Source organism: Heliangelus exortis, chromosome 2 (assembly GCF_036169615.1).
Source record: "Heliangelus exortis chromosome 2, bHelExo1.hap1, whole genome shotgun sequence".
Taxonomy (NCBI): Eukaryota; Metazoa; Chordata; class Aves; order Apodiformes; family Trochilidae; genus Heliangelus; species Heliangelus exortis.
In genome coordinates, this window is record NC_092423.1 from 36,819,820 (window position 1) to 36,840,435 (window position 20,616).

Sequence of the window (20,616 nt, forward strand, 5' to 3'; positions counted from 1 at the left end):
TCATTTTACTTTTATTTTAATTTTGAAATCCTCGGTTACTCAAGCAATGTGGAAGGGAGCATTTAGATTATTAGATTATTGTTTATACATTTTAGAGGTTACAGATACATAACCATGCAGACAACCATTCTATAAACTTCGTTGTTCAATTTTATATCAATACTCAAGAAGAGTTTTATCTATGTAGTCGTAATCCTCACATGCCAAGTATAGGGCTGTGTATCAAAGTATTTGTTAGTCTTAATAAATAATTTTCTGCACGTCATTGTGCTGCAATCAGAATGATGGGTAGAGTGCAGTGGAAAAATGCATATGCGTAAATATATATTGCATACATCCATAAAATAAGGCTAAAAATAAACAATCCTGGAAAACCTGTCTGTATTTTGCCTAGTAAATTAACATTATTATTGCACCAGCAGCGAATTTCAACTGATCAGTGTTAAGATAGGCATATTTTTATCATGTTCCTGCTTGAAGATTATCTATGGTCATTATTGCTCTTATCGAAAAGCTCTCTGAACATTTAGAGGGAAATAAAGGAGCCACAGCCTGTTCTTAGAGGAGCTGATGTTATTTTTGTTGTTGTGCAAGATGCTCATATTAATTATGTTTAACTCAATTTCAGGCCTACTAAAGAGAGCATAGCCATGTGTAAAGCAGCAGGGGAAAGTAGTCCCACTTTCTCAAGTTAGGAAATCATCAGGATACAGGATTGGTGGCATCAAACATTAACCCTTAAGAAATTCCATGTGGCAGAAAATCAGGACTAGGTCGAGGACAGCTACAATTTACATGTTTTTTCATGGCTCTGATTGCTACCTTGCATCCAGGAATGGTTATTGAACCAGCAAAGAAAAATCAGTTTCATCTAAAGCAGAAAGGAGAAAGCAATTTAATGTTCCTCTGGGCATTTATTAATTAACACATATTAATCAAAGGGCAGTTAAGATTGCTTTCTCTATTTAGAGGAGTTTCTCAGCTCCATTTGATAGAAATACCAACAGTATTCTTCTTTGGAGAAGGGAGAATTTGTTATTCAAAATAAAAGTTGAGTCCAGGTGTAACTCTTGCCAAGACAGCCAGTGAAGGAAAAACATCAAGCTGATTGCAAGTCAGTTGACCGCTATGTAAGGTGGAATTTCTTCACCATCCAGCTACTACTGAGACTGGAGAAATTTGTTGACCTTAGAAATCCTTTTAATTCCAAAATTCATATTCAGAAAAGAGGGTTTTGTTTTTACTGCTGTTTTCTTTATAATTTTTAAGATAATTGCCACTCTGAATTATAAAATTATACATTTTGTCCTATAGAGACACGAACCATAGACTGGTTTGGGTTGGAAGGGACCCTCAGGAATCATCTAGTCTAGCCCCCCCCTGCCAGGGTGGAGGGGACATCTCTCACTAGACCAGGTTGCTCAAAGTCCCATCCAGCCTGGCCGTGAGTCACGGACAAATTCTCTGGGCAACCTGTTCCAGTGTCTCAACACACTCACAGTAAAGAATTTCTTCTATATGTCCAATCTAAATCTATCCTCTTCCAGTTTCAAACTATTGCTCCCTTTCTTATCACTACAGGTCCTGTTGACAAGTCTCTCTCCATCTTTCTCACAGGCCCCTTTAAGTATTGAAAGGCCACAAGAAGGTCTCCCTGGAGCATTCTCTTCTCCCAGCTGAGCAACACTAGGTCTCTCAGACTTTCCTCATAGGAGAGATACTCTGTATCTCTGATGATTTTTGTGGCACTCCTCTGGATCCACTACAGCAGAATCAAGCCAAATTCTGGCTTGTAGTGGAGAGAGAACCCAGGGCTGGACACAGTGCTCCAGGTAGGGTGTCACCAGACACCCTCACAGAGTAGAGGAGGAGAATCACCTCTCTCCACCTTCTGGCCAAGCTGCTTTCTAGACAGCCCAGGATACAGTTGGTTTTCTGGGCTGCAAGCTCACATTGCCAGGTTGCATCCAAGAATAACTCGCTTCGAAAGAAGGTCCTAAAAGGTGTTTCAGCAAAGTAATCCCTTTAACCCAACATTCCCCAACATTTAAATAGAGCACTGGCAATGATAGTATGTTCTGTAAAGATTTCTACATGAAAAAGTGACAGCTAAGTAGGTGGGGAAAACCCTAAAGATAAAATAAATTTAGAAGTTCCACATTAAAGTGTTGGTGTTTTTTTTTAACTTTCTTTGGATGGTAAAGTTTCATATTAAAATTTTATTTTGGGGGATCATAGTGGGTAGAGGTCATTGTCTTAACAATTTGATGTGTTTTTTGTTTTGTTTTTTCTGTTATTCAACTGCTTCACTAATATGCATTTCAAGAAATGATTAATTACATTAAATGTCTTGTGGTTGAAAATACAGGTTTTTTTGTCATGGCTCAAGTCTGCACCATGAAAATAAATGAGCCTTTTTAATATCTAGTTTTCTCTGTATCTGTGTTACAGCAAAGAACTTTTCAGGAAAAATAAAGAAAGGATCATTTTAATCCATGTCACATTGCAGAATAGAACTCATACTGATCTGTTCAAAAGAGAAGTGCATTGATCTTACCATTTATCATTTATAAAACTATTTAAAATTTACTATCCATTTTCAGTATTTTTATTTGCTTTAGTAAAAAGGCGTCATGATCATTACTGCAGTAGAGTATCTTAAATTTGATTTACATATGAGAGTTTGATTGGGTATGTACTATGTGGTGCTCATGTTGGATTCCTCTGAAAGAACTCTGATGGAGACCATTGTATTGTGTTCATTATGCCAGCTTTGTGACTTCAAGAAGAAAAAACAAGGTACCTGAATATGAACAAGAAAAACAAAGGATAGGAAAAAGAACAGGCAGAGCAGATAAAGAGTGAGTAGGATAAGTGAGTGCTTTACAAATGAAAGCAGATGTATGAAATTACAAGCTGTCGGATCAGCAACGGAAATGAAGATGATAAAGTGGTTCCCTACACAGATTATAATTATTCATTTTGCCCAGTCCTGCATCTTTCCCCCATAATCCTCTTGTTGAGGGAAGAAAGGTACAGGCGGATATGAGGCTAGTTCACATGAAAGAAAAAAAGTGAAACATTTAAATCTTTCTGTCTGTGACAGTCATTTACTTTGCCTTTTATTGATTCCAAATTATTTTGTGTTTGCAATGATCCTTTCTGGTGTAGAGGTCCAATAAATTAAAAGTCTTTGTCAATACAGGTAAAGTTCTCAGAATAGTCAAGTTTGTTAAAAATTTATTTACAATTACTGGTGGTGGAGGCTGTCTTCATGTTGCAGAGTGCAAGCATCATTAACAGGCAATTCTTTGACAGCCATGGCAGATGGATTGCCTGGCTTTAGATGGTGCAAAAGAAATGAAGTAGTTTACATAGACCTGCCTGAAAAGACGTCTTTAATAATTGCACTCATAATTAGATTGATTGGGGGAAAAAACCCAAATCAAAACAGACAATAACAACGACAAGCAAAGAACTATGGAGTATACTTACATGGATTCCGATAAAATCAAGCACAGTTAAAAAAAATGCTGAACTTCAGCAAAGCATGCTGAAAGTTTACTAAGTGAAACATTCTAGCAAAAGTATTTATAGAAAAAATCTAGCCTTTTTCCTGAACATTTCATGAATAACTTCTTATTTACAAGAAAACAAGGGGTTGTTTACATCATTTTGCACGTGTATATATGTGTGTGTAGTAGTGGACATGTATACGTATGTAAGAACAATGTAAGGTATTTCTGCAAAGAATTGTCATTGTGGGGGAAGATTATCATAAAAACAGGACTGAATGGAAAAGTTATGTCACAAATTATCATACTTCAATTTAGGTGTCTGCAGATGCGTGTCTAAAAGGGTCCATTTTGGAGTGTAGAACTGAGTCTTCAAGCTTGCCCTGACCTCCACTGACTCAGGCAGGCTTTAGGTGCAAAACTACAGAGATCTAAATTTAGGCATCTAAATCTAGAGCTAACACAAATGTCTGTGACATACAGTCATAGGTAGGTTTAGTATTGTCCTTAATGATACTGGACCAAACATAGTCCTGAAGCTTGATTATGCCGTAGGTTTTTGTGCTCTGAGCACTGTGGGGAAAGGCAGCTGAATCTGGACTGTAATGAACCACTGGGAAAAGTATTGGTTTGAAATATCGAAACAGAATCATAGTGTTTCACTTTTTCTCTGTTTTGTTGTGTTTTTCTTTCATTTTCATTGCAGTGATTTCAAGTAATTATCAGACCTGTTTGGGACTACTGATGCATTATCCACCTATTGGAGATGTTCACTCCCTTATCCTAAGAGCACTGTTTCTCCGAGATCCAAAGGTGAGAGGCTCACTGTGTAAATACAGGAAATAAGTCTCTGTAATGAAATATTCTAAATACCATGAAGTTAATAGCAAGCTACATTTGGGGGACAAAAGCTGTGGTTTTAACCTTCTTCCCTTCCAAAACTATGGAAGGAATGTGTTGGTATCCAAGAGCAGATCACAAGTTTCTTTTCTCTCTAAAGGATACCAGCCTATTACTTTGCTGAAGTTATGCAGGAGCTCTGGTAGGTGCAAATGTTTGTGCTCTTTACCTTTGATTGCTATTCTGCACATCTTTCATAAGGAAGCATACTTTTGAGGAAAACAGTAGTATTTTATATAATGACCTAGTAAACTGTATAGCAACAGTCACCAGTTTTGTCTGTATGTCTCTGTCATGAGATTTCTGCAGATTAATCACTGTTAATCCTTAAAGCACTGCTGCCCCCCAATATGTGATAGCTACGTGATGGTTTGCAATTAAAAGAGTGTGTTGTTGCAGTCTGAAAAGATCCACATGAATAAAATTTATAAATTGATAAATTTTATGTTGCATTTTACTAGCACAGAGATTTTGATATTCTCATCTATCCAAAAAAAAAAAAAAAAAAAAAAAAAAAAAGAGTGAACCTCTTAAAATTTTAGAATGGCCTGTGTACATGTGTGTGTATAATATACAGGAAAAATCCACAGTATAGTTGGTAAAGTGTTTGAGGTGAAGCTGTACACAGTAATCTTTGCAGTATTCAGATCTTTTGCAGATAGCAGAATTTGTGTTGTTGGTTTTGAGCTGTCTTGGTACTTCTCCCATTAGTAGGCTGCCAGTGTAAAGGCTGATTTCCCTCATCTTCTTGATGCATGTCACCTTTGAAAGTGAAAAATTCATCACGACTGCACTCTGACTGCCTTCTGCAAAATTTAATTCAGTACTAGTGTTTACAGTTTTATGGATTAAAAAAAAAGAAATGTCTCTTGGTTTCTATATCACTTCTTTGCAGAAATCTGCATCATTACAGCTGCTTTCTTCATTCCTCTTGGGCACAAAGATTTCTTTTATGACGAGAAGTAAAGTATATCATCTTTTAAGTGTATAAGAAAGTTTGTAACGTTAGATCTTAGGAGTCTTTCTTAAGATTTCAGCAGCAGTCTGTGAAATCAGGCTACCCAGCAGTTATTTGTGTACTCTCCGAGTGAAACAAGATCAAGATCTTTTTTTAGAGGGATAACACAGAGGGAGGAAAATTGTGCTAGGATATCAACCACATACAAAATGTAGTCTGACATTTATTTAAGATATATGGTAAAAGATAGAATGATTACTAATTATTCAGCTGTCCTCCAAAACATTCTAGGCAGTGTACAAGGTTTCCTAACAGCTGGGCTTCCTACAGTAAGGAAGGTAAGCTGTTCTAAAGGATCAGTCTAAAAAAAATAAGAAAAAAAAAAAAAAGCTCCTGGTCTCAGAAAGAAATATATTTTCAATACTATGTCTTGTGTGTTGGTTTCCTGCCTTTCCCTAGGTATGGTTTTAAGTTTCACTTATGTGTCTTTAGGTGTGTGTCACTTCAACCCAACATATTTCTGAAAAACTGTTCTATAAGACCTACACATAAAAATTTTCCAAGTCTATCAAAATACACAGAATGAAAGGAACGACCCAACAAGACATGGTGGATGCTGCAGGAGTCTAGAGGCAGTACAAAGATTATACACCAATACAAGTGGGAAAATTATTATACCTTTTTTTTGCTATCTGCATAAAGATAATTCAGTTTGCCTTTATTCCCTGAGAAGATAAAAGGAGATTGGAAGAAAAGACACAGAGATTTTAGTCAGTAGTGTAGCTTGTAAGTGATGATTAGCGAATTCAGTGCTTAATGGTTTTTCTTCCTCCTTTGATGTTTCCCCGTGCATATCTCCATCACCAGCTTGTAGTTTCTAATGGGAAATTACACTTGGTTCAGTGCAATTTGAATCTCCCGAGCCAGAGATGTGTTGTTCTATATGGTATTTCTTCCAAGCTTTTGCTTGGATTTTAATCTGTGCTGCTGGGGAACTCTTGTGTAGGAGGCTGTGGCATGGCCCAGTGGCTTCTCTTGTTATTTGTTGAACATAGCCAGAATGCTTAGCATCATTCCAAATATCTAAAAGAGTCTTGCTCACATTGGAGCTTTAAGTATCAGCTGGACAAGAAATGCAGTTTAGAAGTCATGGACAAGCACAAACATGAATCTGCCTCTTGCAGATATGTTAATGTGTCTTGTCATTGGGATAATTGTTGCGTCTGGGTAAATGCCACATAATCTCACTGAGGGGAAGTTCTGGGGTATCTGGACTAAGAGAGGTTGGTGGTATGTACATCAAATTGAAGGGTTCTTAAGGAAAAGTCCTGTCATCAATAGTGAGGTAGTTAAGATGGATCTGATACAGCCTTTCCATCCATAAATTTCAGTTCTTGAAGCAACCTGTATTTTCACATCTAGTAACATCCATTTGTTCTTCTATTTCTTTGGTCTGACCTAACAGGTATATCCTCTGTACTTATTTTACTTTATTTTAGCTCAGGAGAGCTAAACTTTGGCTTGATAAACATCTCTGGTTTGGTTTGCTGTTTTTCACTGCAATCATCAGCAGGAGAACCACCTAAATGTCAAAAGAAAGCTACACTTAAAAGATGGGTGACGTTTTTTTCATACAGCTGGGCAAATACAATTTCCTGAGCTTTTTTGTAACCAAACCTTACCAGAAACCTTAGCATTATCCAGTAATAACTGCTATGTAAAAAGTGCTTGCCATTAATGTCCTGTTTGCAGCACCTCTCCTTTTGACTTGGCAGACCCCAGCTGGTGGTCAGGATGCACAAACATTTTAGATTCCACATCCCTGATACATTCCAGTGCCACAGAAGAGAAATTGAGAGCTGCATAATAGCTGAAAACAACCTAATGCACCTGCTTCTGAAGGAGGGCCTGAGAGATACTAATTTTGCAGACATGAGTATGGATCAATGCAAAATAATTGAATTTCAGCCTTTTCTGTATTTGGCTAGCTCCAATTCTTAAGAAAATCTGGAATGAAAAGCTCAACTCAGTGTTGCTGTCTTTGCATGGAGTGATAAAGTTAACCTCCTTAGCAGAGTATTTGTTTCACATTTCTAATCTTTGAACAGATTATTACCTGAATTTTTTATATGAAAGTAGCTTCTATGCACTTATAGTCCTTCTGAATATAAAAGTAGAGCTTCTTATGGACAAATGGGCTACTAAAAATATGTATATGTGAAATGAGGAAATAAGGGAAGGGTTTTTGTATCTATCCAAAAGGATTTACTGAAGGTGTGTCTCTGTATTTAACATCCCACGAGTGGCCAATTTTCTTCATTTTTTTTCCATATCAAAACCACTGAGCACTGTTTATTTTCAAAGCAAAGGCTGCAAAATTAAGGAGTACAGATACAGAGACAGGGCAGTTGAAAAATATAAAGTGATTAAAAAACATGGTTCTAACTAGAGTTGTTCAAATAAAAAAAAATTAAAAAACCCAATTAGAAACAAAAGTCATAGAAAATGTGAACATATTGTGTTCCTTAAATAACCAGATGTTCTTTCCTTCCTGAAGGCAGCCAGGGCTAGGAATAAAAGGTTTTAAACTATTGTTTTAAGTTAACTGTGAATTTTGCAAATCTGTTTTCACCCTTTAGCAAATAAAATTCTAATACAGCAACATAAGCAAAGTAGTTTTCATCTTTGGGTGTTCTTATTTGTATGTTTTTCTGCATAAGTGTTAACCTTATCACAATGACTTATTAGAAAATAAAGCACTATATATATTACAGTTTCATATTCCATACTAAGAACCTGACAAATATCCTTTGTCTGAAAGCTTACTGTATTTATGCCTAATATTTATGTAAAACAAATTTGGTCTCAAATCCTAACATGGTGATTTACACTATATGTTGAGCTAGTCTAGTTAGGAGCTTAATCAAAGTAAATACTTTGTATCATAAGCCATGGATTCAAAAAAGGAAGGGGGAAAGTGGCTGTGCTTGGTTGATGGGAATTAATTTGTTAATTATACTAATAATGGTTTAGTTACTGCTGCTGCTGTTTTCTTATTGAATTTTAAGCTATTTGCTGACATTGAAAGTGGGCAAAGTGGGCATATAATAATATTATATTCTAAATAAATCCATGATGAAGCATACATGACATTTCAAAGAAGTCTTATTAGTTCATCATGACTGAAATTACAGGTACTGCCAGAAAAGTTAAACAATAGTATATGGTCATGATCATTCATGTAATGATTAGTCAGAGAAATCTACATTCTAGCTCTTAAACTTTTCACAATCTGAGCAGCAAGTGACAAGGGAGAAACACGTTACTGAAATTTTGAACCAAACTCTTTGTACATTTCTTTTCAGCTGCATTTTCTTCTTAAGTAGCTGCCACCATTTCAGAGTTTTCTCCAAGGTAGTTTCATGTGCCTGAAAGGCTGTTGAGTTTCACTTTCTTCTTCTTCAGATAAATTCTTTTCTCTACACTCATTAACTGAGGTGCTGCTGCAGAACTGCAACTGTCCTTTGAAAGCTGCCGTTATGTCAGTATTGTTTGTTTTGCTGTTTGTGGCAGGAGAAAAGCAGGTTTGGGGTTGTTTTGTTTGTTTGTTAGCATTGTGTGTGCAATCTGGCATTAATTACCTCTCTTTAATGACCAGATTGCAGCCAATCAGAAGTTGGGATCTGGCAGAGTTTGGGCATTAGCAGCTCATTAATTTGTACCTACACAGGCAGTGGGGTGTGGAGTCCATTTGGTTAGAGGGGTACCAACAAGGGGGAGGGGAGGCCTGAACAAACATTTGCCTTTTGTGTGTTTGGGATTGGGTTTTTTTTTTTCAATCATGAGGACTTTGACTGATTTTTTAGAAGATTTACAATTATGCAGTAAGGATTTGGAGTGTATAAAAAGTATCAGAAATCTGGGATAATGGATATCCCATTGCGTTATGGTCTGGCAGTACAAATAAGGTCACCTGCACTTTAAAGGAAAGTTGCTTCTATGGGGGATGTGACTGAGAAAGGAAACAAGGTTTTCCAGAAAAGCTAGGTACATTTCTTTGCATCTGGGAGGAAAGGAATTAGGAGAAACAAAAAATAAAAGCATTTGCTTGCCATGATTCAGAGAACTTCTATATGCCTTAATTTTTCAAAGATTAAGGTCTTGAATGTTTAATGCCATGTAGGTAGATTCTCATGAAAAAAAAAAAAAAAAATCTGTCAGGATGTTCAAATTTACTTCTCGTTTTATATTTACATTCTGTTCATTGTAGTGAACCCAAGCATTTTGGTCATCTACCTTTCCCATTTTCAAATCCATTATGGTTAGAAGTAATCTAAACACATCTCTTCAAATAAATGGATGATTTTTCAGTAACTGCATGCTAAGCTTTTTAATGTGGGCCTATACAACTAAGAATTGCATATATTGTACATGAGATATTAACTTCTTCTTTGTTTATATTTGTGTTCTTAAAATCAGAAAATTTTGCTTTCCAAGGAGATAGTCTATACTTTGTTCTAAGAAATACCATCTTAAACACTCAGTTATTGTGTTTCACTAATAGAATAAGGTGTGACAGGCATCTATGAGTTTAATAATAAATTTCTTGGAATAACCATGTTGCCATAGTACCACATAAAAATAGTAATCATACCATGAATTTTAAATCTTCAGTTTTGTTCATTTGAAAACCTTCATTCCCAGTGTACCTATGCATTTTAAACTTTAAAAAAAGGCTACATGGTCAATACTCATGGTAGAACAACGTTCTCATGTCTCCCAAAGTTAATTGAGGTCTCCCCTCGTTTATGTTAATCATTTAATCAACCCACCATAAAATAATCATCTTCTTCAAAGCATCCTGTACATCACAAATGGTATTTTCTGGAAAAAAACTCGAGAAATGGTTAGTTAGTCAACTAGTCAAGACTTTTTGCATGAGAAGTCTTTCAGAGTCCTTCTTATTCTTCAGTATCATACATAACCCAGTAGTCATCACTTCAGGGCAGTGAGAGGTGGCTGGCGATTTCTGGGAGGGTGGAGAGGTTCAAAGTCTATCGGAGGAGACAGCTGAGGATGAGTTAGGAACCCTTGTTTCTACTTGAAAGTAATCCTAAAACCAAGTATGTAATAGTGTTGCATAGAACAGTAAGCAACATGCATTATTCAATAAATAGTCTGGGCAACTGCTTGCTGATAAGCCACTTGGAATAAAAATTTCAAACACAAGGGAAAAAAAGTGTTTGCATTTTTGAATCTTATCTGTAGATTTCATAATTTTGCCTTTTATCAAAGTGGCTTCCCTAATAATCATGTAGAGAAGACATGAGGTGCAGCAACCTCATGTTCAGGCCAGAGGAACAATTGGGAAACATTTAGAAACAGGGAAAAAATTGTTCTCCTGTGCTGATCAGCACTCCTGATAATATTCACTGAGAATTCATAAGCTCTGTCATGTTAAGTGTAAATACTCGAAGGAAGCAAAATTGAAGAGAAAGTTATCATTGGAAGCCAAAACTTGGTAGCAAATAAAAAAAACACTGATTGTACTTGATGGTAAAGCAAGAAGCTGAAGCACTTTAAGCTACCAATAAAACTTATTGCTTGTGAATTTCTGTTTCTTTCAATTGGTTGGTTTACTTTTGTTTGTAAAGTCATCTAAAGCTACTGACCCCTTCATAAAGAGTAATGATGTTATTTATAACATTACAGTAATAAAATGTGTTTAAAAGTGTTAGAGGTGATTATGGTTCTTCTTGTGTGTAACCTGACAATTCATTTAATCACTCCTACTTTGCAGGGTAGTTTATCAAAAGGAAGCACTTAAAGTGCTTTGATTCTACCTAATCAAAAGTTCTCCATATCATAATTTATTTATTTGACTAAAATTTGCAAAACAGAACCTGTGAGTTATATAAAAATAGATTCACAACTTTTCAATAATGTATGAAAGATTAGGTACTGACTCATATCTAATCTATTATGGTGGAATTTAAGTGCAGTCTCTTCTGAGATAAATGTGGATAAACTGCTGGTGTATTGACATATTTTACAGTAAATATTAATGTATTAATTGTTGTATACTGAGCTGTTTGAGGACATTTATATTGAGGAACATTTATATTGAAACAGAGAATTCATTCTCTGAATGAATGATATGAAGCAGGGATGATACATTTTATTCTTTGCTGTAACTTTTAATGGCAAATTAGGTTTAGGAGATAGGAAGTAGGACTCTTTGAGCTTTATCTTTTTAAGGAGCAGTGTTCAAAATGGCTCTGCAGTCTCCTCATTATTGAAATCCCAAAATGAAAGGAGTTTCTTGTCTCACAGCATCAGGACCTTAGCTTCTCTCTGCATTTTAGGAGAAAAGACTGGGATGCCATATTTCGTTTCCTGTGGCGTGCCCATTGGGATCTTTGAAGGAGCCTTCTTCGCTCTCTTAAGGACCTTTTACATAGCACATTACACACAGAACAGAAGTTAATCTGTTTCTTTTCCATTTAGCAGAAATAACCAAATAACACCTTAAAATGTTCTTGTTTCTCCCTGGTATGCGAGATTTGTGTATAAACACATAGCTGGAGAAGATACAAGGCTGTAAGTGTGGTTATAAGGGTTTTATCAGTATAAGCTTCGGGTAACTGCATTACTCACAAAACCATCAGTGAGTTATGCAGGTTGTCCAAAACGAGTGCCAATAAAACCATAATGTGGTAGCTTTTCTGTACATAAAGATGTCATATTTTAAATCTCATAATTTGGAGCATTCCAGGGTTTCAAGCAAGGCTTGCTGTGTGTTCTTTTCAAAAGCCTGGATCTTTCCTCCACAATGTTGTAAAACTCCTGTTCCTAACCGTGTGGGGCTGCAAGATGCCAGAGCATAAATCTGTCAGGGGGCAGGGCCGAGCACTGTCAGATTTATACCTCGCTATTTAGTTAATTTACTTCTTAAAACCAAGGGTTCCGCTGAAAAATAGACGACTAAATTAAGAGGCAGATTTAAAAGGTACTTAAGCTATCCTGTTGATGCAAGATGGGGATTTTACGTAGGTTATGAACTTGCATGTTGGCAGGTCAGAGTCTTTTTGTCTGGAATATTGATACAAGCTGATTTGGTAGGATTTGATCTACTTGTTAAAATGCAGTAGGCTGCAAAACTGTACGTTGGGGGGGGGGGGGGAGGGGGGGAGCAGGCTTTCCAATCAGCTAGAGGAAAAGAAGCCAGAATACACAGCTAGAAGTTTCTTTCTGTCAAGTCACTGAAGTATTTTCAAATCTCACTTGTCATTTTTGTTTCAGTTCTTCATCTCATGTCATAGAATGCCCATGTCAGAGAAAGCATGTGTGTATGAAGTTAAAAACAGACCATAACACACAGTATTTAAAATATCTTCCTAGAGGGTTGTCACATAACAAAATAAGATAATTTATTTCAGCTTGATCCAAGTGGAGGTGTTTTTTCCTTCCTTGAGCTTTCCTTTCATTTCTTTCTGGGAATTTCTGTCATTTTGGGGGAAAAAAAACCACTCTCTAATTTTCTTTAGAAACAATTAAATATGATAGTACTTCATGCTGTTATTGCATTGTAAATAACGAGTTCTGTGATTGAGCAGCATCTTTCTGAAAAATGTAAACAGGAAATGTTATTCCCAGTTTGAGGATTATGGTGTTTCTTTGCCAATGCCAGTATTAGTGCACAGATCTCCTGACTCCTGTGATTAAGGAAGTTTATTAGTTCTTTACAGGATATTTGTCATATTGTGCTACTTTCACACACATACATGCCATCTCTTGACCTATGTTTTATTTAACACAATATTTTGTTATTGGCCTGCAACTACTTCAGAATTGGCAGTAGTACATTACATCCTGTAGTGTCTCTTGGGACTTTTTTTTTGTTTGTTTTATGAAGTATTTCACTCAGTGGTTTGTAGGTGGACAGAATACCTTTTGTGCTTCAGGAGATTGTGTGTTCTGCAGAAGGTACAACTAGAGAGAAGGAAAATGAGAATGTGAAAGTTTTGTTTGGGGAGCAGCATTGGCTTTGGGCATTCCAGAGTTTTGGGATGGGTTGTTTGCTTACTACAGAAAATATTTTGGTCTTTTTTTTGTAATGTTAAGCCATTGTGTATGCTGTATCAGTTCAGTCAAAGAGTGGAGATAGCTGCTTCGATGCCTGACAAAAAAATGAAAAGAGGAAAGATCATCTCCTCTGTGCATCTAGGCTATTAGGTACTTGTTCATATGTACTTCATACTAATGGTTAGTGCCTAACTGTATTCCTTATCCACATCTAAGCTGCTGTATTTCAGTTCTTTTCCCAGTCCAAATTTTTGCCATGTTGGTGTCATCTTTATCAAAGAAAGCATAGGTGAAGGAAATACTAAACCTTTGCTGACCTTCCAAGCATATTAGAAACAAATTAAAGAAAAAAAAAAATAGCATTTTAATACACAGATATTTTAGGGTGTCTGAGAATTATGAAAAATTACAGTATTGCTCTGTCAGCTAAAGAAGGAGGGAAAGGAACAAACTTGCTTCTTAAAAATATCTGAGTAAAATAAACAACACTGTATAATTATCTTTCTCTTTTTATATTTGTTCAGTTCAGACTATTCTTTTGTTTAGGCTGAAGATATTATTAATTTGGGGAAGAAAAAAAAAAACCTAAACATACATGTTTGGCAGCATTTGTTTAATATACTAAAAAAATAGTTTTAAAAAATCCTGTTTGGCACTAGTGAGATTATGATTTTGGTGAGCCTATTGCTGCATGTACATACAAGTCAGGGCTGCTCTCCTGTTTCTTTTTTCTCTGTTGCATTTGGCTTCTCTAGTTTCAGATACAATCTATTGAGTGGAGTATTTTTCAGTAGCTGAGGTTTTCCCACCTGTCTACCCTAAAACACCTGCACCATATGTTTGTGTAACCCTGCAATGCATTGTGGTTTGGGCCTTGAGAAATTCCCCCAGAGCTTTTTGCTTATAAACAGCTAAGCAATTCATTTCTCTAATGACGAGTGCTTTTCCCTTGGCATTGAGGCAATAGCACGTTTGCTAAAATAAGTCTCATTTTTCATCAGACATATTAAAAATCTTTTTTTCATTGTTAACTCTTCAAATTTTGTGCAAAATGGTATTAGATTTCTTTTTTCTCTTAATAAGACTAAAGAGAGGGGAAAGGAAACACCTCAGCAAAGAAGAAAAAAAGAGTCTTGTAGAGATGCCTCTGCTTGCACCTGCATGTAAACTTTCACAAATAACGTGTTCAGATGGTGAAAGGGTGCATTGCAGCAGTAACCTGGTTGTTCTGAGATCCTTCAGAACAGTTCTGTTGTGCACAAGCATGCTTTGAAATCTCATATCAGCTCCGTGGGTAATGTGACATGTCTCCAGGGGCTGGGGAGGAAAAGGGTAGGACGAGGGGATTTCAGGTTCTGACCCTGGCCTGAGCCCCCTGCCTAGGAAAAGAGCAGGAGTGGGTGTAACTTAACTCAGTCTCATGTCCCTGGAGGAGAATAAAGCCAAAGCCCCTCGGAACCTCCTGCCAGCTGTGGAAATTGGAGTGAGTCTGGTGGTGGCTGGGAACAGAAGGAGGAGGAGGGGGATTAAGCAGGCGAATGATGGGGGGGCATCTTTTAGGCAAGAAAAAGACTCAGAGGCAGGAGAACTCAGATCCACACAACATTTTAAAACATCTCTTCCCTTTGGCCTGTGGCTAATGCATTTTTAAGAGGCAAAGTCCAAAGCCACACAAATTTCTGTGTGTGCTTCTATATCTGAATTTTTGTGCATTGTTCTTTTAAAAGTATAAATTGGGTATATTCTACCAGTTGAAACTAAGCTTGCTCTAGCTAGAAATTAAGATTGGAGGAATTATAAAGCCAGCAGACTGGTCTTAGAGATTGGGTGTGGGGAAGAGGGTATCTAGTATTCTCACAGGCAGCTTTTCTCTCCAGTTTCTGCACTAAATTCCCTTAGAAAGGGAAAGATATGTAATATAAAATATATAATAGAAATATATTATATTTATATAATATAAAAAATATAATCCGTATAATATCCTTACACAATTTCTTAAGGGCATTCCACAAACCACTAATTTTAAGGGTTGATTTCACTATCATTTTGATGTTATCATTATAAGAAAAAAGATTTTTTCTGAGGTGCTCATCAAAATGCTTACATAAATAGAAAAAGAAAAGGAAAAACCTTACTTGCTTAAGTAACTAAAAATACAAATAGGATCATTCTAAATTTTACTGTGTAGGAAAGAGATGTGGTTACTGTGAATATTTTAAGCAACAGCAATTTTGCTGTAAATAAGTTTGTTTAGTCTTCAGTCCTAATATATGGAACAGAATATAGGGGACAGCTCAAAATGAATGCTTAGAGAGGAATTTAAAATTCATAAGGGAGAGATACTGTAATTGTGTAGGTTATTCTTTCTGTTTCTTATATTTAATTTACTGAAATGGTTAAAAATAATATAAAAATTAAAGGACAATCAGAATAACATAAAGACCATGATGTTCGTAAAAACATATTTTTTGCTGTCTGAATTTCAGTTTTCAGAAGTATTTACAATGTCTGTGATACTTCACAGATAGTTATATGCTCACATATATGTCATGTTTTGGATTTTTTTAAATAATGAATTTTTCCAAAAGGATATCTCTCTAGTATTAGGAAAGTAGTTGCTGCAGTTACCCATGATATTTACTGTCTTGCATTTCTAATGTTTTATCAACAGCATTTTTTCTGAGTGCTTTTTTTTTTCACTGCATGTAATAGTATTTTAAACTGCTTCTTCCTCTGATACCTTTAAGCCTCATAGGAATTTAAATAGGGCCCTGTGAAAGTTATGCTTGAGCCTTATTCATATATTTGAGTTAGATCATTATTCCTATTAATGGCTTTAAGTGCTTAGATAGTAAATCAGCCTTTCGTGTCTGGAATTGCTTGTCATTTCTGCATAAGTAAGTTTCAGGATGCTGTTGCACATTATCTTTTTTTTTTTTTTAATTTTAAAGCAAGCTGTAATTTTTTATTTATTTATTGGGTGGTGGAAATTTCAGTTTTTTTCTTAGTTTAAAATACATGCTGAGTTATTGGATGCAAAACTGGCTAACATCTGGTAATGTGAATTTTTCAAAGGGCTGTCTTATGAGTTAGAAGTGCCCATTATTTTAATCATCTCTTACTCTTCCACCTTGTTGAAATGGTCATCAAGACACATAAAGAAAAAAGTTATTTACTTCGTGGGAGGAAAGTTACACTGTTTGAATACTTGCATAGTAGTCTCAGAGCTATCAGTTATCCTCATCACGTCAGGTTGGATTTGATTATCATAGAAATGCATTGAATTACCAAACCAGAGCAATAGTAACTAAAACTGATTCATTGTTATTGCTGTCAGTTGATGAGGACTGACTTACAAGCCATATGAATGGGTAGAGTTATGCAAATATTGGTTTTATAACAGGAGAAGAAAAACATAGAGCAGCCATTACAAAGTGGGTGGTAGGAAAGGTGAGGATTTTTTTCATGCTTGTCTAATAGCTTTTAGTTGCTTCAGTTTTTTATGAACATTTCAAACAGGATACACTTTTTGAAATGGTTAATGTGTTTCCAAAAAACCAAAATGAGACATTTCATACTAGATTAAGTCTGCAGGAAATCATCTGCAAATTCCCAGCCTTAAATTTGACCCCAGAAATCATCCTGTCCTTTGATATGTCCCACCTCTTTAAATCTTCTTCTTCTGTGCACATGCAATATTTTGGTCTATAAAATGAAATTCCGACATGCTCATCCAAAAATAAGGTTTCCAAGGATGCAGGGTTATCTGCCGTTGTATGGAAAATAAGATAAGACTATGGATATTCCAGTGTATAGTGAAATCTGGAGGGCAAAATAATATAAAGTGAAACGGAAACAGCTGCAGATTGACTCCAGAAAAAAAAATCATAATGTATCCTCACCTGTGAATAACTGTTTCTGAAAGGTCGTTACATAGTGCATGGAAACTATATTTACTACTAGAAGAACTTAAGAAGGCAAATCAGAGTAAAACAGCCTATGAAGGAATAAACTTTTAGAAAAATTCCTTGGAAAATATTTAGGTCTGTTTTATACATTATATCTGATCGTTGTCCAGAAATTTACCATGTTGTTTTCTTTTACAGCAAAAATGAACTACTTTAAGCAACTTCTCTTCTATTTTTTTAATTATTTTTTTTAAAGGGCCTCTCTGTACCTGTCTGTTCTTTTGGTTTCATCTGTATGCGTATTTTTTAACCTAAAAATATTTACTCCCCTCCCCTTCCAAATAACTTCCTTCAGGGTGCATTTATTTGATCAAGAAACTTTGTGCATATAAAATGGCCTACACTTAATCAATGTTCAGTGGATTATGAGATCAAAAAAGATGATTTCAGAACTACTGAAGGCAGCATGATTTAATGGAAAAGTTTCCTCGTGGCAGAGGTGGAGACTTAAAAGTGGCTTCTGGTTTCAATATTTAATATATACATTTTATTATAAGAGAACAGTACTTTATTTGTGGCCTCTCTTTTGAGTAGGGTGAAATTTGCAGACAACAAAGGCTCTGTGTGCCATCTAGTGACAGAATTCAGCTTGTCTCACTAAATTTGCTATTCTTTGCTTCGCTGAGACTGCTAGTGATACATTCAGCTCGAAATGTCAGCTATAGTTTCCCTTTGCTATTACCATTTCCTTTTAAAAAGTACCTCTTTATCTGAGAGGTGGTAAAATTCTGTATCTGAGCAAAAGGAATATATCTGTTCCATCTCTGAACTTTTCCAAGGATTGTTGATTTAGTTAGAAATGTTACCAATAGCCCCATCACTGTGTGGAAGAGCACTAGTTTCTGTGAGCATGAAGTGGACTGACTGGTGACATTTGGTATTATTTTCAGTGATTTAAGGCTTGACTTGTATATAACTGGCATTACTGCCTTGAGAAAATAAATTATTCTTTCAATTTCTAGTTTTCATTAGTGAGCATACTTCTTGTCTCTCTACCTTAAATCTTCAATAAGAGATTATTTTTAAATTTTTTTTTTCTTTTTTTTTTTTTTAAGAGAAATCCAAGGCCAGTGACTCACCAGTTCCAACAAAACTTAGATTATTACAAAGCACGTGGAGCAGACTTGATGAACAAAACCCGGTAAGCTGTTTCTGAATATGTGTGCACTGAACAAAGACCTCACATAAACAAAATGTTTTCTGAGTTACTTTTATCCCATGCAGGAATTGCATAAGCAAAATTAGAAGCGTGTCTTTATTTCATTACGTTTCTTTTGAATCTTTACCTTGGCTATTACTACATGAAAAGGAAAGTTTTAGCTTTGTAGTCAGCTCGCTGGCATTTTTTTAAGGCTAAGGACATTCATATATAATGACATGGTGTGAAAGCAGGGGGTAAAATGTTGCCAGTGTGAGTTCTGTAGCTGAAGAACTTCCAATAAGGCATCTACTCACAATCTGGAGTATCCATGTACCAGAACTCTGTCAATCGAATGAATATAAATCCAGTTTGTAGTAATCTTTACTAAACTTTTTTGCAGCATTCCTCCCTTTTTTTTGGAAACATCTTGTACTGATACTGCTTAAATTCCCTGCCAAGGCCATTTTATCTGGTGGCCACGAATGCAGAGGTGCCCATGCCCCAACTGAGTGGCCACAACATGAGTGCCAGTGGCTGATGGGTGGTGGCTACTGGTGGCCACGGGGCAAGCCAGCACAAAATGCAATCAATGCCTTGCTTCATTTTATACTGTCACAGGCAGCTTCTTGGCTTGCACAGGCCCCTGGCCATGTACAGTGCCTGCTGATTCATAGGAACTTGCAGCATTATAGACCTTTACACCTCTGTCAAATTCTGCTTAAATCAGTTACGTTGAAAGCTCGCTAAAATTTAAATGGAGTGGATTAAAAAGCTCTTAAGAATGGAAAACGGAGCAGAAATTAAAGGTGAGTAGTGATTACAAAAGCATAATTTTAAAAAAACTACTATGTTAAGAATTACTCCCTTCTATTGCATTTATTTAATGGTTTTATTTTTTATTCGTTTTTTTCAATGGTCTCAAGGGTTGCCTAGATTTGAAAAATACATTGCATTTCAAGGATTTTTGGTGAATAAAAAAAGTTATTTATGAAGCCCAAACAAGAAAGACACCTGTTGGAAACAAATGGCCTTTAAATCTGCTTAAGAATATAAAGTCATTGCCCACACATATAGCAAATACTAAAGGAGAGGGGAAGTTGTTTAGAATAGTTCAGATGGAGGAATAGCTGGCATAGATTTGTCTTGACAGAGGAACATTTAGAGCAGATCAAATGGGGAAAACCTGTTTAAGACTGGACTAAAGAGAGAACTGAAAGATGTAACATTAGGAAATGTATCTGCAGTGAGCTGAGAGATCAGTTACCAGGTCTTTTTAATCTTTAATTCCACAGATTAAATGCCATATTTAAAAAGTCTTGGAAAATATCTAATGTATTGCTTATTTTATCACATATAATTTTTTTAATATTATATTCATATATTTGTTTCTCATCTCTCATCATGCCTACTTACTGAAGAGAGAAATGCCTATGAATAAGGCTTGCTTAAAACAAAACATTTTCATTTTAGCAGAAAACTGCAGAGATTGAATCATCTTCCTACTGCTAGTTTAAAAATACACCATTCACAGTCAGGGTCAATGATGCTTATTGTGATGGAACAAAATTGTTTGCTTCATAGATGAAATTCACGTCTCCTTGATACTCATATTTTTAAACTGATGCCTTACTTTCTAAGTGCATCTGCTGATAACTCTACAACATAATCAATTGGCATTTTTCTTGTAATTGTTGTGCATGTCTGGTACATTTACATGGCAAAAATGTAGACATTGATCCACATCTAATGGCTGTAATCATCCTTTGCATTAGTATATCAGACTTTGAAATGGTAAAAAATAGATGCATTCTTATTTTCCTGAACTTTTAACATACCTCTTGCAGAGATCTAGCACCCTACTGTTGATCATTTTCTGAAGCTGCAACTCAGAGAAACTACACAATGAATTTTTCTTTAGAATACCTTATTAAGACCAACGCTTGACAAGAATTCTTATAGCATCATTATTTATTTTTCATGTACGTGTATGTGTTCTGAGATGATCATTAGCAGTGTCAGCTCATAGGAGAACCAAATCACACATAGATA

At 35.8% G+C, this 20,616-nt stretch overlaps 1 protein-coding gene across 7 annotated transcripts in view; it reads left to right on the top strand.

The window, feature by feature from the left end:
- Positions 1–20,616, top strand: part of TBC1D5 (TBC1 domain family member 5) — a 311,133-nt gene that overhangs the window by 232,409 nt on the left and 58,108 nt on the right. For all 7 annotated transcript variants that reach the window (XM_071735549.1, XM_071735553.1, XM_071735551.1 and 4 more), the window contains 2 exons: positions 4,222–4,328; positions 18,482–18,567. In XM_071735549.1, coding sequence (XP_071591650.1) covers positions 4,222–4,328; positions 18,482–18,567 — 193 coding nt within the window. The remainder of the gene's footprint in view (positions 1–4,221; positions 4,329–18,481; positions 18,568–20,616) is intronic.